Source organism: Pollachius pollachius (assembly GCF_949987615.1).
Source record: "Pollachius pollachius genome assembly, chromosome: 2".
Lineage (NCBI taxonomy): Eukaryota > Metazoa > Chordata > Actinopteri > Gadiformes > Gadidae > Pollachius > Pollachius pollachius.
In genome coordinates this window covers 41,369,462-41,391,697 of record NC_136935.1, presented here as the reverse complement: position 1 = coordinate 41,391,697, position 22,236 = coordinate 41,369,462, and the positions used below count along the sequence as shown (strand labels likewise).

General features: G+C 43.2%; 2 protein-coding genes across 2 annotated transcripts; both read right to left on the bottom strand.

Moving 5' to 3' along the window:
* Nucleotides 1-148: 148 nt before the first annotated feature.
* On the bottom strand, nucleotides 149-15,033 carry cpe (carboxypeptidase E). Its single transcript, XM_079728909.1, has 9 exons — nucleotides 14,598-15,033; nucleotides 8,008-8,204; nucleotides 7,339-7,506; nucleotides 5,488-5,605; nucleotides 3,638-3,820; nucleotides 3,028-3,167; nucleotides 2,488-2,587; nucleotides 1,607-1,725; nucleotides 149-1,196 (listed from the first exon to the last, which is right to left on the bottom strand). Exons 1-9 carry the CDS (start codon nucleotides 14,836-14,838, stop codon nucleotides 1,098-1,100), a joined length of 1,365 nt encoding a protein of 454 aa, XP_079585035.1. The 5' UTR covers nucleotides 14,839-15,033; the 3' UTR covers nucleotides 149-1,097.
* A 568-nt stretch (nucleotides 15,034-15,601) lies between these two features.
* msmo1 (methylsterol monooxygenase 1) lies at nucleotides 15,602-20,293 on the bottom strand. The gene is made up of 5 exons (XM_079728912.1): nucleotides 20,023-20,293; nucleotides 19,521-19,669; nucleotides 18,896-19,022; nucleotides 18,416-18,570; nucleotides 15,602-16,606 (listed from the first exon to the last, which is right to left on the bottom strand). Exons 1-5 carry the CDS (start codon nucleotides 20,275-20,277, stop codon nucleotides 16,414-16,416), a joined length of 879 nt encoding a protein of 292 aa, XP_079585038.1. The 5' UTR covers nucleotides 20,278-20,293; the 3' UTR covers nucleotides 15,602-16,413.
* Nucleotides 20,294-22,236: the final 1,943 nt, after the last annotated feature.

Genomic DNA, 22,236 nt, shown 5'->3' with positions numbered 1-22,236 from the left:
CTGATAGGCCTTCTTTTGGTAATTATTTAAGCTTAAAAAAACAAACATGTAGATATACCTAATCCATAAATACAGTATTTATATATATATATATATATATATATATATATATATATATATATATATATATATATTATAATAACTCATGTTACCACTTAAATCAAAGCTGTTTTGCATTCAATGAAAAATAACAAACACACACAATCCTCGACACCAAGCAGGTACATGACAATTAAGCTCTTCGTTTGTTAACAGTGATTTTATAATGAGTTGTAACCTCACTGACAATCTCAGTACCAGAGCTTAATATTTCCTTTACAAATCACTGGAATACACAGGTATAAGAGCAAGATTATGAGGAAGAAAGAGAGATTCTTATGGTTCTGACTATTTTGGAATTGGGTATGTGTATTTGTGCTTGTGCAGGCGTGTGTGTGTGTGTGCAATTGCTCGTGTTTTCTTTTTATGTGTGTGCCTGGCCATGTGTGTGTGTGTGTGTGGGCGTGTAAAGCTTGGAATAATGAAACCTTTAGGAAAAAACATCAATTATTGGACAGCGGTGGTTGAGCCAACTCTGTCTGTTACATCCATACTTATATTAGTCCCCAGCAAAATAAAGAGTGAAGGGTGTTGTTGGGAACACCTTAAGAACACATCATGTACCATGAATCACACAATTAATTAACAATGTACTCGCCCGCACAAAGCCCCCCCCTTCAGGAAAATTCCACCCATGTACGTCAGTGTTTGAATGCTTGTGTTTTCCTGTTTACCAGTTCTTGTTTGCGTGTGTCAGTGTGTGTGCTAGAGTGCGTGTCTGTGCAGTAACACGCTTGTGCATGAATTTATGCGTGCGTGCGTGTAAGTGTGCGCGTGCGTGTCGGCAGGACATCCGTCGGAGCAACGGCGAGAGTGCGAGGCAAAGAATTACGACGAAACAATTAGAAATTCAAACAAAAAAAAAAACAATTTGAAAAGAGAACCGAATGAACCAAAACGATCCAAGACAATATTTTCTTTACAGTGGACGGGCACATGTAATGTTTTAAATATATATCACATTGATTTATGAATGGTCCCAGATCTGGTGGTGGTGTTTAGAAGTTCAGCGTCTCAGACATCATCTTCCACCAGTCCAGCAGCTCCTCCTTCTCCTCCTCCTTCCTCTCCACCAGGGACTCAAGCTCAAAGTCCACCTGGAAGAGAGGGACAGGGGGGAGAGAGAGGTAGAGAGATACATGGAGGGACAGAGGGATCGAGAGAGAGGAAGGAAATTTGATCAAGACATAAAATGGTTGACATCAATCCTAGACAGAAAATGTGTTATTTTTCAAAACTTCAATACTATTGATTAGCTTTAAGTTTTTTTAATGGATTGGTAAAATATACATATTATTGTATCTTGATAAAGTTCTTTGGCGCATATGTCATTGCTCTGATTAGTTGTCGTTTTATCCAATGGTTTCCAAAGGCATTTTGGTCGGCACCTGTTGATACAGCCCCATGGAAATTTAAAAATGATGGGAGCGGTTCCAGATGAATAATCGGGTTCACTGTCCCCTTAATTTACCTCAGCAAATTGTTGCTGCATATGTCTGAGTCTTACCCTGGTGGCTGGGCTGAAGGCGACTGCCACCTTCTTGATGACGGTCAGGTAGCCTGGGGCAGAGGCTGCTACCTTGTAGTTCCCGGGGGCCAGCAGACGCCAGTAGTCTCCGTCGTTAGCTGGGAATCACACGTCACACCATCAGTAGAGCATTCAGAAACATTAAGGCTCCGTACGACTACCATGAGTCAAACAACTAGATATAGTTTGAAGCATTGCATCTATGCAATCTAGACAGTGGTTATAATGGAAAGGTTTGTGTTGGATGGTCTCATTATAAGGTGTTGTATTCTCAACTGAAATGTTATGCGTGGGAACCACAATGTCTGCAGTCTACCTGGAGGCCTCCAAGCTCTCTGTCTGCTTCTTAATGATTTATCTGAATTCACTGTAGATAGCTTTGGATGAAATCCCCCAAAATATATAGGTTTGCCTCTATTGTAAGACTTTGGATTTCCACTAGATGGCACTAAAACCTCTAGCAATTGTATCATTGTAAGCATGTAGTGCAGGGGGGCCCAAATTCTTCCCAGTGGAGGGCCAAAATGTAATCGTGGGGAGGCTCGTGGGCCAAAATTTAAATTTTTCAGTATATTTAGTCAAATATGTGGCAGGCGGCTGAACAGGATAGGAGCTCAACAGCGCCACCCTACCATCAATGTATCACAATGTTATTCTAGGGTCAGGAATGGAAGTGCACCAATAAATAATATTCAATGAGAGCGAGCACAGATTCCGAGCGCTGATGGCGGAAAACAATAATATATACAGTGGGTAAGGCCCCAAATCGGGCAGCCCTGATGTAGTGTATACTTTATTTGCCACTGTGATTTCCCTATCTACCTTGACACTGGTAGTAGACCAATAGGAGAGTGTTTTACCTGTGGTGAGGTCATGGTTAATTCCTTCCACGGAGATGGAGGCGTTGGAAATGGGGTTACCCTGGAGGTCCCGCACGAAGCCCTTTACTCCGCGGTGCACCTGCACACACATGCACACGCACACACACGCACACGCACACGCACACACACACATACACACAATCAAAACGACAAGGTCAATCATATAAATGGTGGGTCTGACTACTTCCCCTATTCTGAACCATTTATAGTTATAACGCCTTAAGGCCTAAGGCCTGTCAGTCTAAACTTTTTCCTTTTAAAATCCTCCCTCAGGTTAAAACGTCTTTGTTGTTACATTGTCCTGCAGGTTCCCAATGGTTTGATTATTATATCCCGTTTTATGTTCGGTAAAAGATAAGTGTTCCATATTTCCCTAATTTCTCTCGTTGTATCGGTGTGCCCTCTTATGGACAATGTGCAAATATAGATATTCAAATATGGTTAACATTTTTTGCCCACTCTGTCAGCCCTAATATATATGTACATATACTCATATATGCTGTAGTTGAAATGAGCTACCTGTTCAATATAGCTGACCAGCGAGTTGCGGTTCTGGTCCCAGTAGGTCTTCAGCATGTCCTCGCTGGGGAATTTATCACAGCTGAGCTCCAGAGTGATCTCGAAACAATTGCTGCTCAGGTAGTTGAAATCCTGCATGCCTGGAGCAAGACCAACACAGAACAATGAAGGGTCAGTCGGCACAGGATGACGAGATGAGTACAACATAGTGAGGAAGACCAATCAACTTCTGTGAAAGACAGGCGTTTGAGAACCACATGTCTCTCTACCTAGGAGGCCTTACAAGCCGATTTTTGTTCAACTGACTCGCGGCATAAATAATTGATGGGGCACTTTTAAAGTTAAACATCATTGAATAGGTTTCCAACTACAGAAGATCTTCTTTACGGCCATGGTTTGCATAGTAAGACCATTTGCCTAAGGATTTGTAGCTCAAGCAGGGTCAGTAAAGGTTTGCATTATAAAATGGAATCCCGGGCGGCTCCACCCACCCCGTGGCTCCACCCACCCCTTGGCTCCACCCACCCCTTGGATCCACCCACCCCTTGGCTCCACCCACCCATTGGCTCCACCTACCCCCTGGCTCCACCCACCCATTGGCTCCACCTACCCCCAGGAACGCTGTACCAGGCCCCGCCGTTTGTGATGCCGTCGGTGAAGCTGGTGTCGTCGTCGGTCTTGCGGCAGGGTGCGCGGTGGGGGTCCGACATGACCGGGTTGTACATAGAGTAGGCCCGGGCCAGAGACTTGAACACCGCATCGTCAGGGCTGGCGCTGTACTCATGGGCGGAGCCTTAAGGGGGTGGGGGGGGGAGCAGAGCAGGCGGATGGATAAGGAGACGGCATTGTCTGAATTGATCAGTATGGGTGGAAGTTACACAACACACTAGCTTCTGTTGAAGCTGGGAATACAACACAAGCACAACATGTGTTGTGCTTGTGTTGTACAACAACATGTGTTTCTGTTGGTTCATAAGCGGTGGACAGCGTATTACAGGAAGTGTTCCCTCTACTTCAAGGATACATTGAGGGGAAGGAAAACAGGGAGCCAAACCAATTTATATGGAGGGATATTGAGTGGTAGACCACATGAGTGTATCCATGTGTGTGGGTGTGCATGAGCATGTGATCTTATGTGCGCCTAAGTGTGTGAGCATATGTGCGCCCGTGCGAACAAGTAAGTGTGTTTTTTGTGTGTTTTTGTGAGAGAGAGAGAGAGAGAGAGAGAGAGAGAGAGCAAGAGAGAGAACGGGACAGAGTGTTTTTGTGTGTGTGTGTTTGTGTGTTTGTGTGTGTGTGTGTGTGTGTGTGTGCATGTGGTTGTGTGTGTGAGAGAGCATAATTGTGTGGGTGTGCTTGTGTGCATGTGCTTGCAAGTGTGTGTGTTTGTGTGTGTGTGTGTGTGTGTGTGTGTGTGTGTGTGTGTGTGTGTGTGTGTGTGTGTGTGTCTGTGTGTGTGTGTGTCAGAGTTTCCGGTCAGAGTCATTGACCGGGAAAAAATGAGGAGGAAAAAAATTCTAAATGTCTCTGGTCAGAATCACCAATGGAAATAATTCTCTCTGCACAATTTGAATTGTGTTTAAATATGCTACAGTGGTCATTTGTTTAGCCAATTCATGTAAAACAATGAGGATTTTGATTGACCCGACCCGAGCAGGGCCTTTGATCGAGCGTTTATGGTTTTTTTTAATCATTGCTCTATTGGCCTAATCTAAGGAGAAATCAATGCCATAAACAGAAATATTATAGGCCTTTATTACACGGGTCTTCTCAATGCCGTGAAATGCTCCGTTCACTTGGGTAGTAAGTAGTCCGGTAACTTGTCAACCCCAGCGTCTTCGGTTGCTAAGCGACGTCAACGTCTTTGGAGGACTATTTCACTGCTGATCAACACTACGAATGCTTTCTAACTAATAAATTGTAAAAAGACACACCATGTGAAGTTATTTTTTCGTTTTTGCAAGTAGTCGTGTAATAAGCGGGATAATGTCTAGAACGTCGCCGGTCATTATCGAAAATTAGCCCCTTCAGGGCGAAGCAAGTTCGCCCTGTCGGGGCTTATTTTCCCGATAATGACCGGCGTTCTATACATTATTTCTTACATATATATTTAGCAGAGTAGGCCTAAGTAACAAATGTGTACAAAGTTACACATGTATTTAAAAAAATGTCGGGTTGAAATCGGGCTCGGGCTCATAATAACAGTTAATGTGTCCGGCCGGGCCGGGCCGGGCTCGGACAGAACGTGCACAGGCTCGCGTAGGGTCTTGATTTTCTGGGCCCGATCTGAAAACGTTAAAATGAAACCTTCCGGGTCACATGACCAGCACCATTTTTTTCTAGCGGAAACACCGGTGTGTGTGTGTGTGTGTGTGTGTGTGCGTGCATGCGTGCGTGCGTGCGTGCGTGCGTGTGTAGGAGTGTCCTTGCGTGCATGTGCCTGTGTGAGTGTGTGGTTACCGGTGCGGGTCTCGTCGTAGGGGTAGTTGGCTACCACGTCTCCCCCATGCAGGTTAGCTGACAGAACGAAGGGGATGTCCATGATCCAGTGGATCACCGCCTTCGTCTCTGGAGCCAGCTGGAGGGTGAGCCTTAAGTTAGACAACATGCTATGGACGTTTTTCACAGACGACGATTCACACTGTGTGTACCCCGATCCACACATTGTGGTACTTGTGCTTCTAAAAATTAGATCCACGGGGCTAATTCACGAAACACAGATACGCATCTGTAAGTTGTGTCTTGTAAAAATATATATATCCACACTCACTTTAAAAACATAATTTTAGATGTGAACTTATCTATATACACATTTGTGGATCTTGTTGAGTTTTGTCCAATGTACCAGTACCCCTGCTGCTCTGTAAAATAAAAGGTCTGTTCAATGTGAATAACATACACCTGTATATGGTGATGCATATCAAAGGAAGTGAGTTGTAACCCACAGAAGGAAATTCACGTTGCGTGTACCAGAATCAGTCAATACGCATTTCTAGATCTTGAAGACTTCTGTACATTCTAAACCACAGCTAAAATGTGGTTAGCTGTGGTTTACTTTGCTGCTAGCAAAGTAAGAGCAGTGTAATATGTGAGAACCTATTGTCTTCCTAATAACTATTACTATATACAGTATATGATGGTAATTTATGTGGTTTACGCCCTCTAGAGGTTGAATAATAACTTCCATAGTCCTGGGCCATCATATAAATGTTTGTCCTGGGCCATCTTATTAACATTTGTCCTGGGCCATCATGTGAAAGTTTTTCCTGGGTCATAATATAAATGTTTTGCCTTGGTAGTAGCTGCTGTAATAACTAGTCGATATCATAGAATATATGTTTTAATTTGAAAGATCTAACCTCCCATTCAAACACGTTTTATGCAGATCTCTTGGTTGTCATGGTTGACCCCTGCACTCCACCCTCACTCTAAAGGAGGATTAGGATTTGGATATCCAAACATCATTTTATCTTCCTTCCCTTTTCCTAATGTTTGTATTGCTAACACGTTTGCCGTTAATTTGAGGCCAAAAGAAAGCTAATTGGTTGAGGGTAATCATATTCATCTGCACAGAGATTCAGCCATTACTGCAAGTAGTCTGTTATTGCATAATATAATATACAGCAGAGACCGCTGCACACCAGTGGTGTCTTCATATCATCGCCTACCATTGGACAATGCTCTTTGTGCACATCTATCTATATCTATCTATATCTAATGATAGTTAGGCATCGTTTTTTTTCGGCCGATAAAATCATTGGGGGCTTAACCCAAAAGAGAGTAGAAAGTTCTGAAATTGAGTCTGGATATATTTTTACAATTGTGACAATTTATGTGTATCGTCTCCTGTGGGTTACAAATAATAAAGTCTTCCAATAAAAACGTCCATTACAAGCCAGCTAGAGTGGTGCCTTACTTAAATTAGTCAACAAGCCAGCTAGAGTGGTGCCTTACTTAAATTAGTCAACAAGCCAGATAGAGTGGTGCCTCACTTAGGTTAGTAAAAAAGCCAGTTGGAGGTTGAACCATACTTAAATTAGTCATCAAGAAAGCTAGAGTGGAGCCTTACTTAGGTTTGTCATCAAGCACACAATTGACTTTTACAAGCTAGCTAAGAAAAACATATGGTGGTAGCCTGAAGACTTCACGCATCTATGTAATTTTGTGTTTTTTTTATGCATGCATGTGTATGTCGATGTGTATGTGCTTGCATGTGTATGTGTGTTTACGTTATGTGTTTCATGAATGTGAATAAGCATGTGTTGGTGTCTGTGCATGCATGTGTGTGTGTGTATGTGTGTTGGCATCCACCTTGCTGTTCTCGTCCACAGCCTTCTTCATGTTCTGCAGCAGATGGTTGTTGGCTCCGCCCTCCCTCTCGTTGATGTAGATGATGCGGTCCAGGTTGGGGAAGTTACGGTTCAGGTCCACGCCCTTGGCGTTGCTGCGGCCTACAAACCAGTCCCTGATCTCCCCGGACTGAGGCGGAGCAGGAGAGAGAGAGTGGGCGATACAGGGATCAAGGTGAGGAGAGAGGAGAGGAGAGGAGAAGGAGGCGGGAGAGGAGAGGAGGAGGAAAGAGTGAGTGAGAGAGAGGGGAGGGAGAGGAGGGAAGGGGAGTAGAGGTGTAGTGAGGAGAGGAGAGAGTGAGAGAGGGGAGAGGAAAGGAGAGGAGGAGATGGGTGGCAATTGGAGGAGAGGTGAGGAAAGAGAAGATGTGGGAAGGGGAAGAGGAGGAGAGGAGACGGCCTCATGTTTAGTGGAGCCGTGCATAAATTAATTGATTGTAATACAAGCTTGTAAACATTGACACATTTTTCTTTCATGCAGATAGTATTCCAAGATTGCAAATGTAATGCGATGACCTTGTTATACACAAGTCTAGAGATGAAGCGGGGGATGGGGGGGGGGTGGAGGGAAATCTCATCCTCAGCTACGACGGTGTAACAAATACACACGGAGATCCCGTCTGGAGCGTACCTGCGAGGCAGCCTTCTCAAAGCCGTCAGGGTTCATGGAGGGCATGAGGTGGATGCGCGTGTTGTGGACCAGGTCGATGATGGTCTCGTTGTCCTGCTGGTACTGGTTACACAGGTACTGGGCCAGGTAGATGATTAGCTCCCTGCCCACTGCCTCGTTGCCATGCATGTTGCCGATGTACTTGAACTCAGGCTCACCTGAGATAAGAGAGAGGGAGAGAGAAGGGAATTTTGTTATTTTTTAAGATAAAACTTAAATGCAAAAGAGGTGCATTTGTTAGATAAAAAATAATGAAGTATAATGAGGCAGGGAGAAGTCAAAAATGAGGTGCGCCAAGCAGACACAACGTATATCCTTACAGTATGAATTCTGTTTTGAATGCAACTGATGATGAGAATAACATTTTATACAGTGCCTTTCTCACAGTGAGTGAGGCCTTTTAAAGACAAACAAACAGACAAAATAAATGTACATACAATTACAATATGCAAACATACATACACAGTTTGCAGACAAGGCAGTGGGCCTAGTAGTGTTTAGTAAAAACATGTGTTTTTGAACAAACTGTTCAAAAAATGACACAATAAATATAAATAAGCTAACGCCAGCTTCTCCTGGATAAACACCTCAAACCCATAAAAAGACTGCTGTGTCATTGAAAACAATTCAAGGTCAGTGACAGTGGAGTGTGGTTATCCACCTAATCCATAGTCCAGGGCATAGACACACAGAAACACAAAGACACAAACACATACAATCATTCTTACCACACGTCACTCACTGCTCCTTAACACCATGACTCAATGACTACAGGCTGAATCAATACGTGAGTGCTGAACACAGACTTTTACAGGATTTACACATCAGTCATTTCTGTCAAGCTCAAGAGAAATGACAAAGGGCACCAGTCAGAAAGCAAAAGTAGAGCCTGGTTTTGCTCTATCCTCAGTACTTGCCATTTGCTTTTCATCATTGAGTTGTATGCCTGAGACACAGGTGGCTAGTGCCCTAGCCACCTGTTATTTTAGCCCCTAGTGCCCTAGGGGCTAAAATAACATGGGAGGGGGTATATAAGCCCCCCCAAGGATCCATTTAGCCCGATCTATCTCAAGAATATCCAGTGCACCGCCCTGATTCTGTCAGACACAAAGTAACGGTAAACAAAGTGGACACGCTATGTAGGCAAACCAGGCTCTTCTTAATGAAACACACTCTCCCCATATGTCCCACATGGTAATTAGCTGCTGTTTTCTTGTATTTCATCCCCCTCAACCCACACACATGCAAACACATATACACAGACACACACAAACATGCACACAAATATGAGCAATAAGCTCATCGACATATTACTGTTTGAATCTAAGTAAGGAATGAATCAATTAATAAATGAGGTGAGGTGAGTGTGAATGTGTTTTTCTTGAAGACTTGTTTTTGCTTTGAGTACGCATTTCTGTATATTTTATATTAGAATGTACGTCTACCCGTACTTGCCACTGTAGCATGTTTACAAGAGTAGTTACAACTTTGTGTATGTTTGCAATTTATTCCTTAAACTCTTTGATCTATCTGTGAAGAAAGCACAACCCTGATGAGGGTGATTAAAACACACACACACACACACACACAGACACACACACACACACACACACACACACACAATAACTAACCACAGAACCCAACTGCAGCTCTATATAGGGTGCTTTACGATGTGTGCTCCGGTCCATACAATGTAGTATGACACGCAATCACACATCACACACCACCACACATCTGGAACTGATTTTATGTTAAATGCTAGATTGTGGTCCCTTTCTCTGTTGCTACTAATGAGGCTAAGACTAAGATCAACCCTCACTGTCCTGAAGTCCATGAATAGCTTTAGCAGGCGGAGTGGGGACCTCGATGTTTGTCAGGGCCCTCAAACACTTAAACATGTATCCACACACCCTCCCTTGTGCACACGTTAAACGTTAATCATGTGTGAGTGCACACAAACACACGCACACACATGCAAAAAAACAGATGCACATAAACACAAGCACACACATGTGCACTAGACACATACTGTGAAGATTCATCAGGCGAACATATATATACCTTAGTTGCACACCGCATACAAGCCAGCACTCATACACACCAGCGCACACACACACACACTGGCTTTGAAGTAGCTTACTGAGCAAGTGACTTGTGATTCTGAAGTATTGTGCAGATGTTAGGCACCAGGAGAGCTCTCTGGTGGTCCTGAGACAGCATGTTTTATCTGCTTGTGTCCTCCTCCCTGCTCGGTTTCACCCTTATTCAGCAGATGGTAGAGATGGAGGATGACTAGTGGGCACACCACAACCTCACACAAAGGTTTAACATATGCAGTAAGTAAAAGGCTTCGGTGTGTGTCTGCGTATGTTTGTGCAGTGGTGTATTGCCGGTAACTTTAAATAAGGCAGAAAATAGTTTTGTATATGTTATTTGTGCATGCACACAACTCTAACCCTTATTCCAAAAATAATCAGCAAATACACAAGGTTTTTTGTTGACTGGAATTATACTTTTTTAAGGTAATATCAGTGTGGCTAGAGCTATTCAGCAAGACAGCTCCATCATCTTCTCTTGTTGAACTTATCTGTAGCCCTTATCTCATGATGTGGCCCTTTCCAATATTTAACACCAAAAATGTCATGAACACAGACAGATGATGTTAAAAGACAGGATAATGCGATAAAAGATAAAGGAAGATTGAAAGCCAGATAAAATCCCAATCTCATCTGTTTACATTACCGTGCCTGTGACGTGTTCAGAGCCCTGAGTGTTCCTGTCATGACGTTGAGTGCATTAATTCACGGCTAATTGGTCAAACCTTTGTCCTCCCATCAATAGGGTTTCCTTGGTGACGCTGCCCACATGCTGCCCCACTGCAGCCTGTGACAGTCACAGGTGTTTAAGTAGATTGATTAACACAGGACCCATGTAAACAACTCTTACGCTGTCCTCCTCTCGCTCTCTTTCTCTCCCTCGCTCTTTTCTTTCACGTAACTGAAACAACCATCTGTAGGAACACGTGGACCTGCTCAATCAGACACCTTTGTTCATGCTGCATTATTGTAATCAAATGAGGCCTTCTGGTTATGAAAACAAGAACACCCAAGGCCACAAAAAACACATTCTTTATTCCTTTTGTGCTGTAGTTCAAACGAAAAGGTAGGTTGCCTTGTACACATCTATATTTATGTGCATAATCATGCATTCAGACACATGTCAATGAGGGTTGTACCCTTTAGATAAGCAAAAGTTCAGAGAGAGAAAGGAATGCGTTCCATGGTTTTCAAAATGGTGGATGACGAAGGACGTGAAATGATCATGGAGACTGGCTTAACGTATGCCGAATAACATAAGACTTCAAGTGTACAATTGAAAGTGAATGAGCAATAACAAAATAGAAGCAAATATGTGAAAGTGTGGTTGGTGGAGAGAAGGAATGAAATAGTACAATGAGTCCCAGATGAGAGGCGCCAGGAGGTGGGGTGCGGAGAGAGTTTGTGGGGGGAGGTGGAGAATGCAGGAGTTTGATGTATAATAAATGACCCCCGACTGGCTCCTCGCGTAACGCTCTATTTCTCTCTACTGCCCCTGACAATCTTCCTTCAAGTTTCTCCTTCATCTACCCTCCCCTCTCTCTGTCATCTCTTCTCTCTCTTCTCTTTTCTTCTTACTTGTTTCCAGCTACTCACTCATTTGTGTCTGCTGTCATTTATTTCAGGTAAAGAAGTATTCTGTTATTTTGTATTATTTACACTTTGAGAACACTAACCATGTTTTTGAACAGTGAAAACCCCTTTGTTATGAATCCACCATATGCAGCATAAACTGATAGACTCCACCATTTTGAGAGGACTCAAGAGGGTTGTGGGACTGTAAAATCCTAAATCAACGTAAATATCCTGTAACCTATGATATGGCTCCCCCTTGATTACAAATTATTGTGTTATAACAAAACAATTACAAAAAACCAACATCATAACTTCCATTCCAATGTACCTAGGCTTCCAAAATGGAGGAGGTCATTGCGAGTTGGCGTCACGATGTACAAGCCCTATTACTGTGTCTGGCTTTGTCTGACTGGCTGTGAAGGGCAGGATTGGCCTCTCTCTCTCTCTCTCTCTCTCTCTCTCTACCTCCCTCTCTCTCTCTCTCTCTCTTTCTCTCTCTCTCGCTCTCTCTCTCTTCACACACATCCACCACAGGGATGCTTTTGTGTACATAACGGAACGGAAACCATGCAAGAACAGATGAGATGTAAGATTAAAGAAAAGTCACGAAACCACCAACATTTCACATTTGGTTCCCCTATTTTGTCTACATAAAGCGAACAGTGGAAACCCATATTCGCACCACACTACCAGTTGGTTGTCGGCTGATGCTGTGGATCCTTGGGTTATAGAGGAAAACAAACAGCCTTGATTGAAGAGCAAACAAGGCAAGGCTCCTGGCTGGTGATTTGCGTGGTGTGCACAGTGAAGCCAGGCGTCTCCCCCGTGGTCCCGGGGAGTGTCTGATTCTGTGGGGCGGGCGGGCAGGGGGACAGATGGCTGCTGCATACTGACAGATGCAACGGGCTCAGGATGCCCCAGCCTCCCCGCGCAGGCTGGCCAACCACAAGCGGACATTCAGCTCACTGCGCTAAGCCGATCTGTTGCCCCCGGCAACCGCTTATTTTGGATCCAGCTCCAAAAGTGTCCGCACCTATTAAGCGGGTCACGTAAAACATTTTTTTGATATGATCATTTATAAATAAGCTGACTTCTTTAGCGCAGAGAGTGCCTTGACTGGACGGTGTTTTCATTCAGGATTTTTTAGGCTTTTCTTTTTTAATCCTGCTCTTTTTCCTCCCTTCCCATACAGTGTTGGTCTATGGTCTGCCCGCCACTGCCCCGGTTCTCCTCTCTAACAACTCCTACTGTTCTTCATCCTCCTGCCGTTTTTCAAAGGAGCGGGTGATGGAGGGGAGGGAGGGGGTGTTGCCCGTGGCAAAGGAGCCGAGGCGGTTTGGAAAGTCATCTGGTAGTAATAAGAGTTCCGAGGCACTACCGTGACTCATGGCCGTGCACACACACCCGTGCGCCGGCCCAGCAGTCCATTACAGGCTTGTTTAGCATGAACACACGCTCGTTATACTACAACCGTGCCAGCTGTAATGACACTGCTCTCTCTCACACACACACACACACACAAACACACACACACACACACACACACATATACACACACAAACCAACACACACACAAAATGCCGGGGCACAGACGCAAAAACATTAGACCAAATAATTTGTAAATCTGTTATCTAGGCGTTTCAAATGTCTGATTTAGAGGTTGACGCAGTGAGTGACTTTTCTTCCTAAACTACTTCTGCCAGATGAAGTTTGTTAGGAAAGGACTTCAGTTCAGCCTTTTTGTTTTTATAAATGTTCTACATATCTTTTCAATTATTTTCCATGGTTCAATAAAATAACTAAAGTAATAAATCTAATATTAGATTTGTATGAAATCTTTAAATCTAGAAATGCCAAGATAATCTTTTTCTATAAGCTTTAATCATATCTATATTTACATCATAATACAGAACTAGCACATCAGATGTAAAAAAAATCCCCTCTCACGCCTTAACATCCCTTAAAAATCACTAATTAAATAACAGTTTGTATGGAGGCCTGGATAATTTCAATTGCTGTTTTTGCTGTAAGTATCCCCTGAATATATTTTAAAACATGGAGAGCTTACAAAACCTCTAAATATGCTATCCCCACCCCTAGTTATATTGTCTGCCTGTATTGATACGCCTTTCAGAATCCATCTTTACTTGCAAATGTCCTTGGTACCTCAGAACAACCCCTCAAAGTCTCGGCTTATCCCCAACTAACAGACAGCTCAATGACCTATGCTGTCAAATAGGACCAAAACATCCATTATAACCTGTTGGTGGCTTGGAAGATTGCGACCCAATGTATAATATATCATACTTGGTTTAATCTATGCTGAAGATGACAGGATAACCTGTTTGGGCACGACGAGAAAGAACGCATTCACCCCGCACAGCTCATTAAAAAATATATACAGCTTGACCTTTTTTAACAGGCCTACATTATTGGTGATGGCAGGCCGTATTGGAAGACAGACTTTTACAAAAAAAACCTGTCAGTGGAGGGTTTTTTTGCAGCAGGTTCCATTTGGCTCGAGGGCGTGTGCTCAGCATCACGATCCCATATGATCATACCGAGATGCTTATCATCCAGCAAAATGGCGGCTTTCCTAAAATTATTCACAAAAAAAGCTCTGAGGCACTAACTGTCTAAAACAACGAGTTGTTCTTATACATTCAAACCAATATCGACACCTTTTTCTCTGGTGTCATTAGACAACGCATTGGTAACTGTAGTTGGAATATCCACAGCCTATATTTTACTGTAGTCCTACCTGGTGTTAATTCATGATTCAAAATATTAATGAAAATGTATGGGTTAGGCCTAGACGAGATTTGATAGATAAATAAAGACAAGCCTAAACATTGGTCTAGGGTGATGCGTAAAACTGACCAGGCTCGTGCACCCCGGGGTTGTCAGATATCTCCAGCACCAGCAGCTCGCGGCCCTCGAAGCTCTCCCCGATGGTGTAGATGCGCGTGATGGACGGGCATTGGAGCCACACCGACACCAAGGCTTTCCCCAGCTCCTCATAACGGTGATACTCGAAGGAAATCTCCTGGTCGTCGGCGCCACGAACCACGGCCAACGCAGCCAAAGTCCCAAGCAAAACTAACGACGCGAATTGTTTCATCTTGCTCCGTCAAATCGATTTTTTTGCACTGTAAGCGAGGTGATCGCGACTCGTTCCCAAGCCTTATCTCTTTTCCGCAGCACTCGCTTCGGATATAAATATCTCAGCGTCTACCTCGCTCGCTCTAGTGTCGCCTCTCTCTCTCTCTCTCTCTCGCTCCCTTTCTCTCTCTCTCCCTCTCTCTCTCTCCCTCTCTTTCCGTGATGCCTTTGTCGTACCTGAGCGCACGCGCCTCCCGCCCTCTCGTCTACTTGGGATTCGTCGTGCGTCGGATGCTCGGGTTGGAGGAGAGCTGCTTCAGGGGCGCGGCCACGGCTCAGGCAGGATCAAGATGCTGCTCGTGTAGCGCACAAAGCATTACGTCGGTTTCGTGTTTGTATGTATGTATGTTCACCGGGATTCCCCATATGTAGGCCAATATACATTCACGTAAAGTCTTACAAAAAGGGGGGAAATATATATACATATATATATATATATTCCAAATAAAAAATAGAAACAGGCAAACAATTTTTTTTGTTATAAAGGCCTGAACACCTTTCACTAAAAGCCTCCACTTCTCACACCTACCGTTGGTATTCATCGCCCACGCTTATACCATGGTAGAGCAGGCTGTAGACAGAAATTTAACGATTGTTTCCAAAGCGACTTCCAAGTGAGGCACACACAACAATCAAAATAATTAAATCTAAATTGGTAGGTAGTTGCAAAAACAATTTAGTAGCTAAATCGGATACAAGGTTACTATAGATTTGATTTCTTTATTTTATTATCAATGGTAGTCAAGTTATATTTACAGCTCAGAAATCCATTTCATCGTTCTTCAGCAACAAAGTGCACAAGCCAGTGTTATATGATCTCAGAAGAGAGGGGTGAGGTTTTTGAAGGATTCGACAGATGAGATCGTACAAGAGCTAGGTAGACCAAATATACACATCATACATATATATATTGTCGACCATTTCAATTTTTTCAAATAATACAGCAAACCAAACCAATAAAAACAGTCAATGCTTGTTGTATTTTATTAAAGTGAGATAGGTGTAGCATCAATCTTTTGAGTGAGAAAAAGGCACAGAGACCCAGCTACATGTCGTAAAACAGCTACAACACAGCCGGACTCAGCAGAAGAATAGCACTTGATCTTCATTTAAACCTGCACTATGTACATTTTCCCGGTAGCAGCCTCTAGTGGCCTGAGTGGTAGCTCTGCTTCTCAGCTCCTCTGAAAAAGTTGCCTGTTCTGAATGAAGTCAGAAAAGTCAAGTAATTTACTAAGTAAAGCAATGCAAATTATTGACTGCTTTAATTATTTATTCTGCCAGCATGTCTTCCAGCCAGGTAAACCAGGAATGTATTTTACATCACCTTATTAAAACCCCAAACCAAAACATCACGATTTAGAGAAAAATTCCCTGGATGGATTGACTGATGTATGAAAAGTTCTAGTTCAGGTATTTTTGAATGGAGTAAAAACCTACAGTAGAGAAGTTACAAAGTGCAGATTTAAACCAGCGCTAAATCGCGTTCCATGTGTGTCACTTCAGGGTCTCCTGGACACTGGGTTCAGGTGGCCTACTGTCCCTTCTTGGTGTCGTCCTGTCTCAGCATGTGCTTGTTGTACTGGCTGTCAGTCTTCAGCAGCTTGTCCCACCAGGTGAAGGTGGAGGCGTAGTTCCCCACAAAGTTCATGTGGTGGAAGTCATGGAAGCGCGTGCCGGCGTAGAAGGGGATCAGGTGGAGTGGGTTCATCGGGACATCGTAGCCGCTGAAAAAGAAAGATGTGTGTTGATCCTCTTGTAAACAGACTACTACTGGCATGTGAGTCCAATATGATGGTGAGGGTATGCTTATTTCTCTTCAAGGTGCTTTTAAGATTTAAGAGCTATCATATTTGGCTCATTTGTTAGAAATGGCTTAGCCATCCGTCAGCTATTAGTGAATGAAATGAGCTCTGAGGATATATAATTTCCATCATTTGTTGGGGAAATCCATCCTGCCTGACCTCTGGAAAACGCTCTCATCTAAAAATCCAAGCATACAATCAAAATGGAAGTAGCTATAAAAGTGCAAGTTTAAAAAACAACCAAAACTGGGGTGCAGAGTAGCTTTTACCCTCTGAGTCCATGCTATTAGGGTTTCAGAATGAATGGCTAACAGTGCGGGAAAACATGTCGGAGAAATGCTTTGGAAAAGACCATCTGTTTATTCAGTTTCCTCCCTTGCTTGCTTGGAAGGCCTCTTATAGGCTTCCAACTTAAACAATAAATGTCATATATATTAGGCTTGGGCAGCATCACAGTAAACCACGGTATGGAGAATTCCCAAAGGTATAATTCAATACCCTATAAATACAGACGCTACTCTTTCTATTAAACTTTTTTCCTACAACTTATGAATACATGTTCTATTTTGTTGATATGTATTTTGGCCATGTTTTGAAGCAGGATATAGGCCTATAAATAAATAGTGCAAAATAAAATCGTTGCCGTTTCATTGTTGTTGAGACCTTAAAGGTTAATTCTTCAACGGTTACTGGGTGGCCGTGGTGTTCATTTAAATTCAAAATATATTTGACATTCAACCGATACTCACTCCCCGCATTACAGCGATCTGACAGGGGTCACTAACAGCAGACACACAGTGGCCCGTGTGTCTAGCTGTGTACACCTGGCCAGAAAACGGTCAGGCAGCAGCACTCCTCCTTATGGAGCCATCGTTTGGTCAACATTCAACACAATAGGCAAATTACAAAGTACCCTGCCCTAAACAAAAGCCAACCTAAAACCCAATTAACCTGGGTACTTCTCACATTTCAAAAGGTACCCGGTGGATAGAAGTGTATCCCGCTAACAGAAAAATGACATTGGTGAAAACGATCAGACTTTAAAAGTAAAAAAGGGGTCTTTGTCCTCTATGGTAGATAATTAAGGCCTTGTGGATGTATGCCTTAAGATTAACATTTCCTCAATTTAGTAGTTCTACCGCCATCAAGTGGCCAGTCCTGGGGGAAACCAACAGCTACCAAATACAGAAAATAGCAACAGTTCAGTACTGCTGTAGTTGTTCTCCACTCTAATTCTCCACCTATTTATTAATCAATGGATCCCAATAACTGAATAGCGTAGTTGTCATGGCAGACTCTCCACTGCTAGGCCAGGCTGTACATGAATGATACCATTAGAAACGACCCAAAGTCCAGGCATAGGTTTCCAACACACTGCCCAATGTTTGTGTCCACTCCACACATAGTCTGCATACTCTTGTGTTCAAACACAGGAGAATTGATAGATTTGAATGGACTCCAACAAAGGTTCATCGACCGTGGGTTGCAGATGGAGGGGGGCTATGGTTTGTTTACACGTGTTTTGAATCTCTCTTCAAATCGCGGTTTGGAAAACAGTCGGGAGATCCCGATGCAAAGAGAGACGATGTCAAAACCGGCGGGAAGGGCTGTACGAAACATGAAACAACCGCTACGTGCGATCAGGCTAAGACGGCTGTGAGCGCTGTGTTGTGCCTTGGTTTGGAGATAGATTTGGTTTCTTATCTCAGGTGTCGACCGGGTGTGTCTCACCTGTGCACGTCGATGGTCTCCAGCAGGCGGCAGGCCACCCAGGCCCACAGCATGCTGACGTGGTTACAGAAGAGCATGATGCCGATGAAGAACCCGGAGCCCAGGATCAGGGTCTCAGCTGGGTGGGCGTACTCAGCCTGCATGCCGAACGGAGCCTGGGGGGCGGAAGCCACACACGGGGTTACACCCACGATGCAACACCGCTGAACTTGCGTTATAACCACTCTTTGTTTAACTGTGTTTGGTGTTTGTTTGTATGACTGCGCCTGCTCGTGCATCTTACTGTGTGTCTGGTCATCAATTAAAGACAATGTGCACTTTGGTACACAATCGATTACTTTGCCCTTTCAGAAGAACTACAACAATCCAAGGGAGTATGTGCATATCTGCGCATGGGAAGTGTGCATATGGTTTGACACACAGTCTTGTCACGACTGTTGATCCACAGTGTGCGTGTTTATATGCGTCTGTGTTACTCACTGTGAACTCGTGGTGGACCTTGTGGATGTGCTTGTAGAGCTTGCGGTGGTGCAGCAGTCGGTGAAGGAAGTAGTGCCAAGTGTCCTCGACCACAGCACAACCCAAACACTGGGCTAGCAGGACAGGCCTAGAGAGAGAGAGAGAGAGAGAGAAACAAAGAGAGAGAGAGAGAGAGAGAGAGAGAGAGAGAGAGAGAGAGAGAGAGAGAGAGACACAGAGACAGAGACAGAGAGACAGAGACGGAGACAGAGAGAGAGACAGAGACAGAGTCAGAGACAGAGCGAGAGAGAGAGAATTACACAGTTATGGTTATTAAAGCTCTTACTTCCCTAAAATTAAAACATGATAAAATAAAAAGATAGAGCTGTTGGAACAGATAACCACAGCCAATTGTTTATGGTTAAATAAAAACATACGCTATCACAAATGTCTGTGTAAAAACAGCTTTGTACTGGGTTCAGCCAATGAGCTACGACCAATAAATTATTTAAATGGTTGCTACCTGAGCTCCACACAAAACCAGCCGACAAATGACTCACACAGCACCAGCAGGCTATGGTACAACCTTGTCTGAATAAATGTAAATCTACAAAGGTAATGTTATTTAGTTCCTTTCTATCCTCACCAACGGGGCATGGCATCCCAGTGGTACGGGATGTTGAAGAATTCGGTAAAGTAGTACGTTCCACAGATCAGGGGCAGCTGGATGCAGAAGTGGTTGAATAGAAGCATCTTGAAGCATCGCCACTGTTTCTCCCAAGTCTCAGGCTTGTCCTGAAGAATACACACACACACACACACACACACACACAGAATGGTTAACACACTGGGTTATGACCATAAACACTTGATATGGAAGGTATTTCATATTGGGCAGATCGAATATTGATTTTACATTGTTATTCTTTTCTAATTATAATGACTGTCCTGTACTGCTGTGACCACCACATTTCCCATCTGGGATGATTATAAGCCTATCTCTAGTCATGATATCATCATATCATATCTTCATTTGAACAGACTTGTAGACAACAATATGCAGACAAATGGGGGGGGGGTCAAAAATAAAAACAACATCTCAACACACACTCACTCACACACACACACATGCACACACACACACACACCTGCTGGATCTTGTATCGCTGCATGAAGGGGAGGAACTGGAAGAGGAATCCGGGGAGGCAGAAGGAGAAGTAGATAAACTCGTGGACGAACAGGGAACCCCAGGTGGCGATCTGGAACTTGGTGTAGTTGTCCATCATGTAGTTCCAGGCGTGCTTCAGGGAGGGCTGGAAGGGGTTCTCCGGTAGCATGGCGTCCGCATACTCCACCGCCATGTACGCAGAGCCCAAGATGTTCACTGTGCCGTTAACCTCCATGTTGGATCACTTGTGTGTGGGGGGGGGGGGGGGTAGCCCTGTAGAGATGGGTGGTGACTCAGTGAGTGGTACTGTTCAGGCATACACCCTCGTCATAAATACATAAGCTAGCCGTTATGTTACAAGATGAAATGACTTTAATAATCTATCTATGGCCTTATTAACACCAGCGCTTTGAATCTCTCTTTAAACCTGAGATGAGTAGGAAGTCTCGTTTGCATGACTGTTTTTGATTAATGCAGCTGGTTTTATCTAAAGCAGTGAAGAAAGAATCGAGCAACATGTTTTAGTTTTGTTTTGATTGATTTTTAATATATATCAAAAAATAGTGATGCTTTCACTCTTGTTTTAAGTAAATACATCCATCCATGTCACTACAACCACGTCTCATAAAGGTTAGCATGAATAACCTCCGAACATATTAATTGAAATAACAAATTGATCAATGTTCGTTTATAAAGCAGTTGATACTGTGGTTTGATGTGAGATCGTGTCAGCGGTCCTTATCTCCTCCCGCCAGTCTATGTATTTTGATTGCAATGTTGGGTATTTGACTTACTTATTTTTTTTACATCATAGAAACATTGTTAGGTTAAATCCCTCCAAGTTTGACATAGAAAAGCAGGTATAGGCCCCTGACACGGTCCTGCAGACGATCTCACACCACCCCACATTGATATCAATACATTTTTTCCCATGTTAGGAGGTATTCCTGCTAACTTGAAAACATTTTTTTGTAGAGACATTTTCTATGTGATGGATATATTTCCTTGAATCTAGAGTGAAAACAACATTATTTGTGTGAACTATAACCAGGGTAAATATTGATCGATAAAAAAAGAGTTGCTTGATATTTTTCTTCACCTCTTCACATAATACCAGCCAACGTTACATCCATTATGAAATAGATGTTAACTTTTATATATAAATAACTATAATAAGGCTAAGCATCCCTGGGCTCAATCTTGATTCTGCCGTTGTATTGCTGTATTTACAACGGTCGTGGTGGTTAATTCTCAAGGTCCTTACACATTATAAAGATGCTTGATGTTAGTATTTTCCTATTTAAAATTGGCAATTCATGTGACATAATGATGATCAAAGCTTTCTCCCACGAATATAAATGTGGGAACTGGCTCTTTTTGGGGGTAGGCCTACAATTACCATAACGTTAACTCCAACAGACAGTTCGTGAATCGTGTTTAATATAATGATCCTTGAACAGCTTCCTTTATTTCTACCCTTGAAGTTTTTATATTGCTAGAATACATCATTTATTGTTTCGTGCCTACTAATGCAATTAAATGGGGCCAAAGACATTACGTTCTTATGATCAACTTTTTAATGAAGATACGTTCTTAATGTCGCATTTGGTAATAAGTGAAAAGGTGTGAAGATTGCAGTTTTCGAAGGTAATGACAGCAAAAGCCCCGTTTGGTATTTGCATCATTCAGAACTAAATGGCGGGTGCATGTCGGCGCTTTGCCGACCTGATGTTTGCATCGAATAATTCGACTCATTATAGCGTGCAAGTGGTTATCTAACACTTAGCGAAGTTAATATCGTTCATTATAGAAAATTGTTCTTACCTTAGTGCCTCTCCTTCCGTCTACCTGATCTCGAGACGGCCGAACGAGTCAAGTACAGACGCAGTCTAAGCTCTGATTGGCGGAAAAAACAGGAGACTGACGTCAAGAGGCAGAATGTGCCCCTTACGCAATGTGATTGGCCAAGGGAATGGACTGATGATAGTGAGAGGGTGAGTTTCTACAGCAACGACCAATGAAAGCTTGGGACAGCTTTCATAACTTCGAAAAGGTTGTATAGAACACATGGCGTTAGGAATAAGGTGGTTTCTTGCATTGACTCATAGATGTAGGTGTCACACTTATGTAATAACAAAACAAATATAATTATTTTCCAACAATAGTGCACCATCAATTACAGTAATGATAACAA

Coding starts and splice junctions, on each gene's coding strand:
- cpe (XM_079728909.1), bottom strand. CDS start 14,838: ATGAAACAATTCGCGTCGTTAGTTTTGCTTGGGACTTTGGCTGCGTTG. Junction 8,205..14,597: donor CCCCGGGGTGCACGAGCCTG/GTCAGTTTTACG, acceptor CTCTTATCTCAG/GTGAGCCTGAGTTCAAGTAC. Junction 1,197..1,606: donor CCTTCAGCCCAGCCACCAGG/GTAAGACTCAGA, acceptor CCTCTCTTCCAG/GTGGACTTTGAGCTTGAGTC.
- msmo1 (XM_079728912.1), bottom strand. CDS start 20,277: ATGGAGGTTAACGGCACAGTGAACATCTTGGGCTCTGCGTACATGGCG. Junction 19,670..20,022: donor AGCGATACAAGATCCAGCAG/GTGTGTGTGTGT, acceptor TGTATTCTTCAG/GACAAGCCTGAGACTTGGGA. Junction 18,571..18,895: donor AGGTCCACCACGAGTTCACA/GTGAGTAACACA, acceptor TCCGCCCCCCAG/GCTCCGTTCGGCATGCAGGC.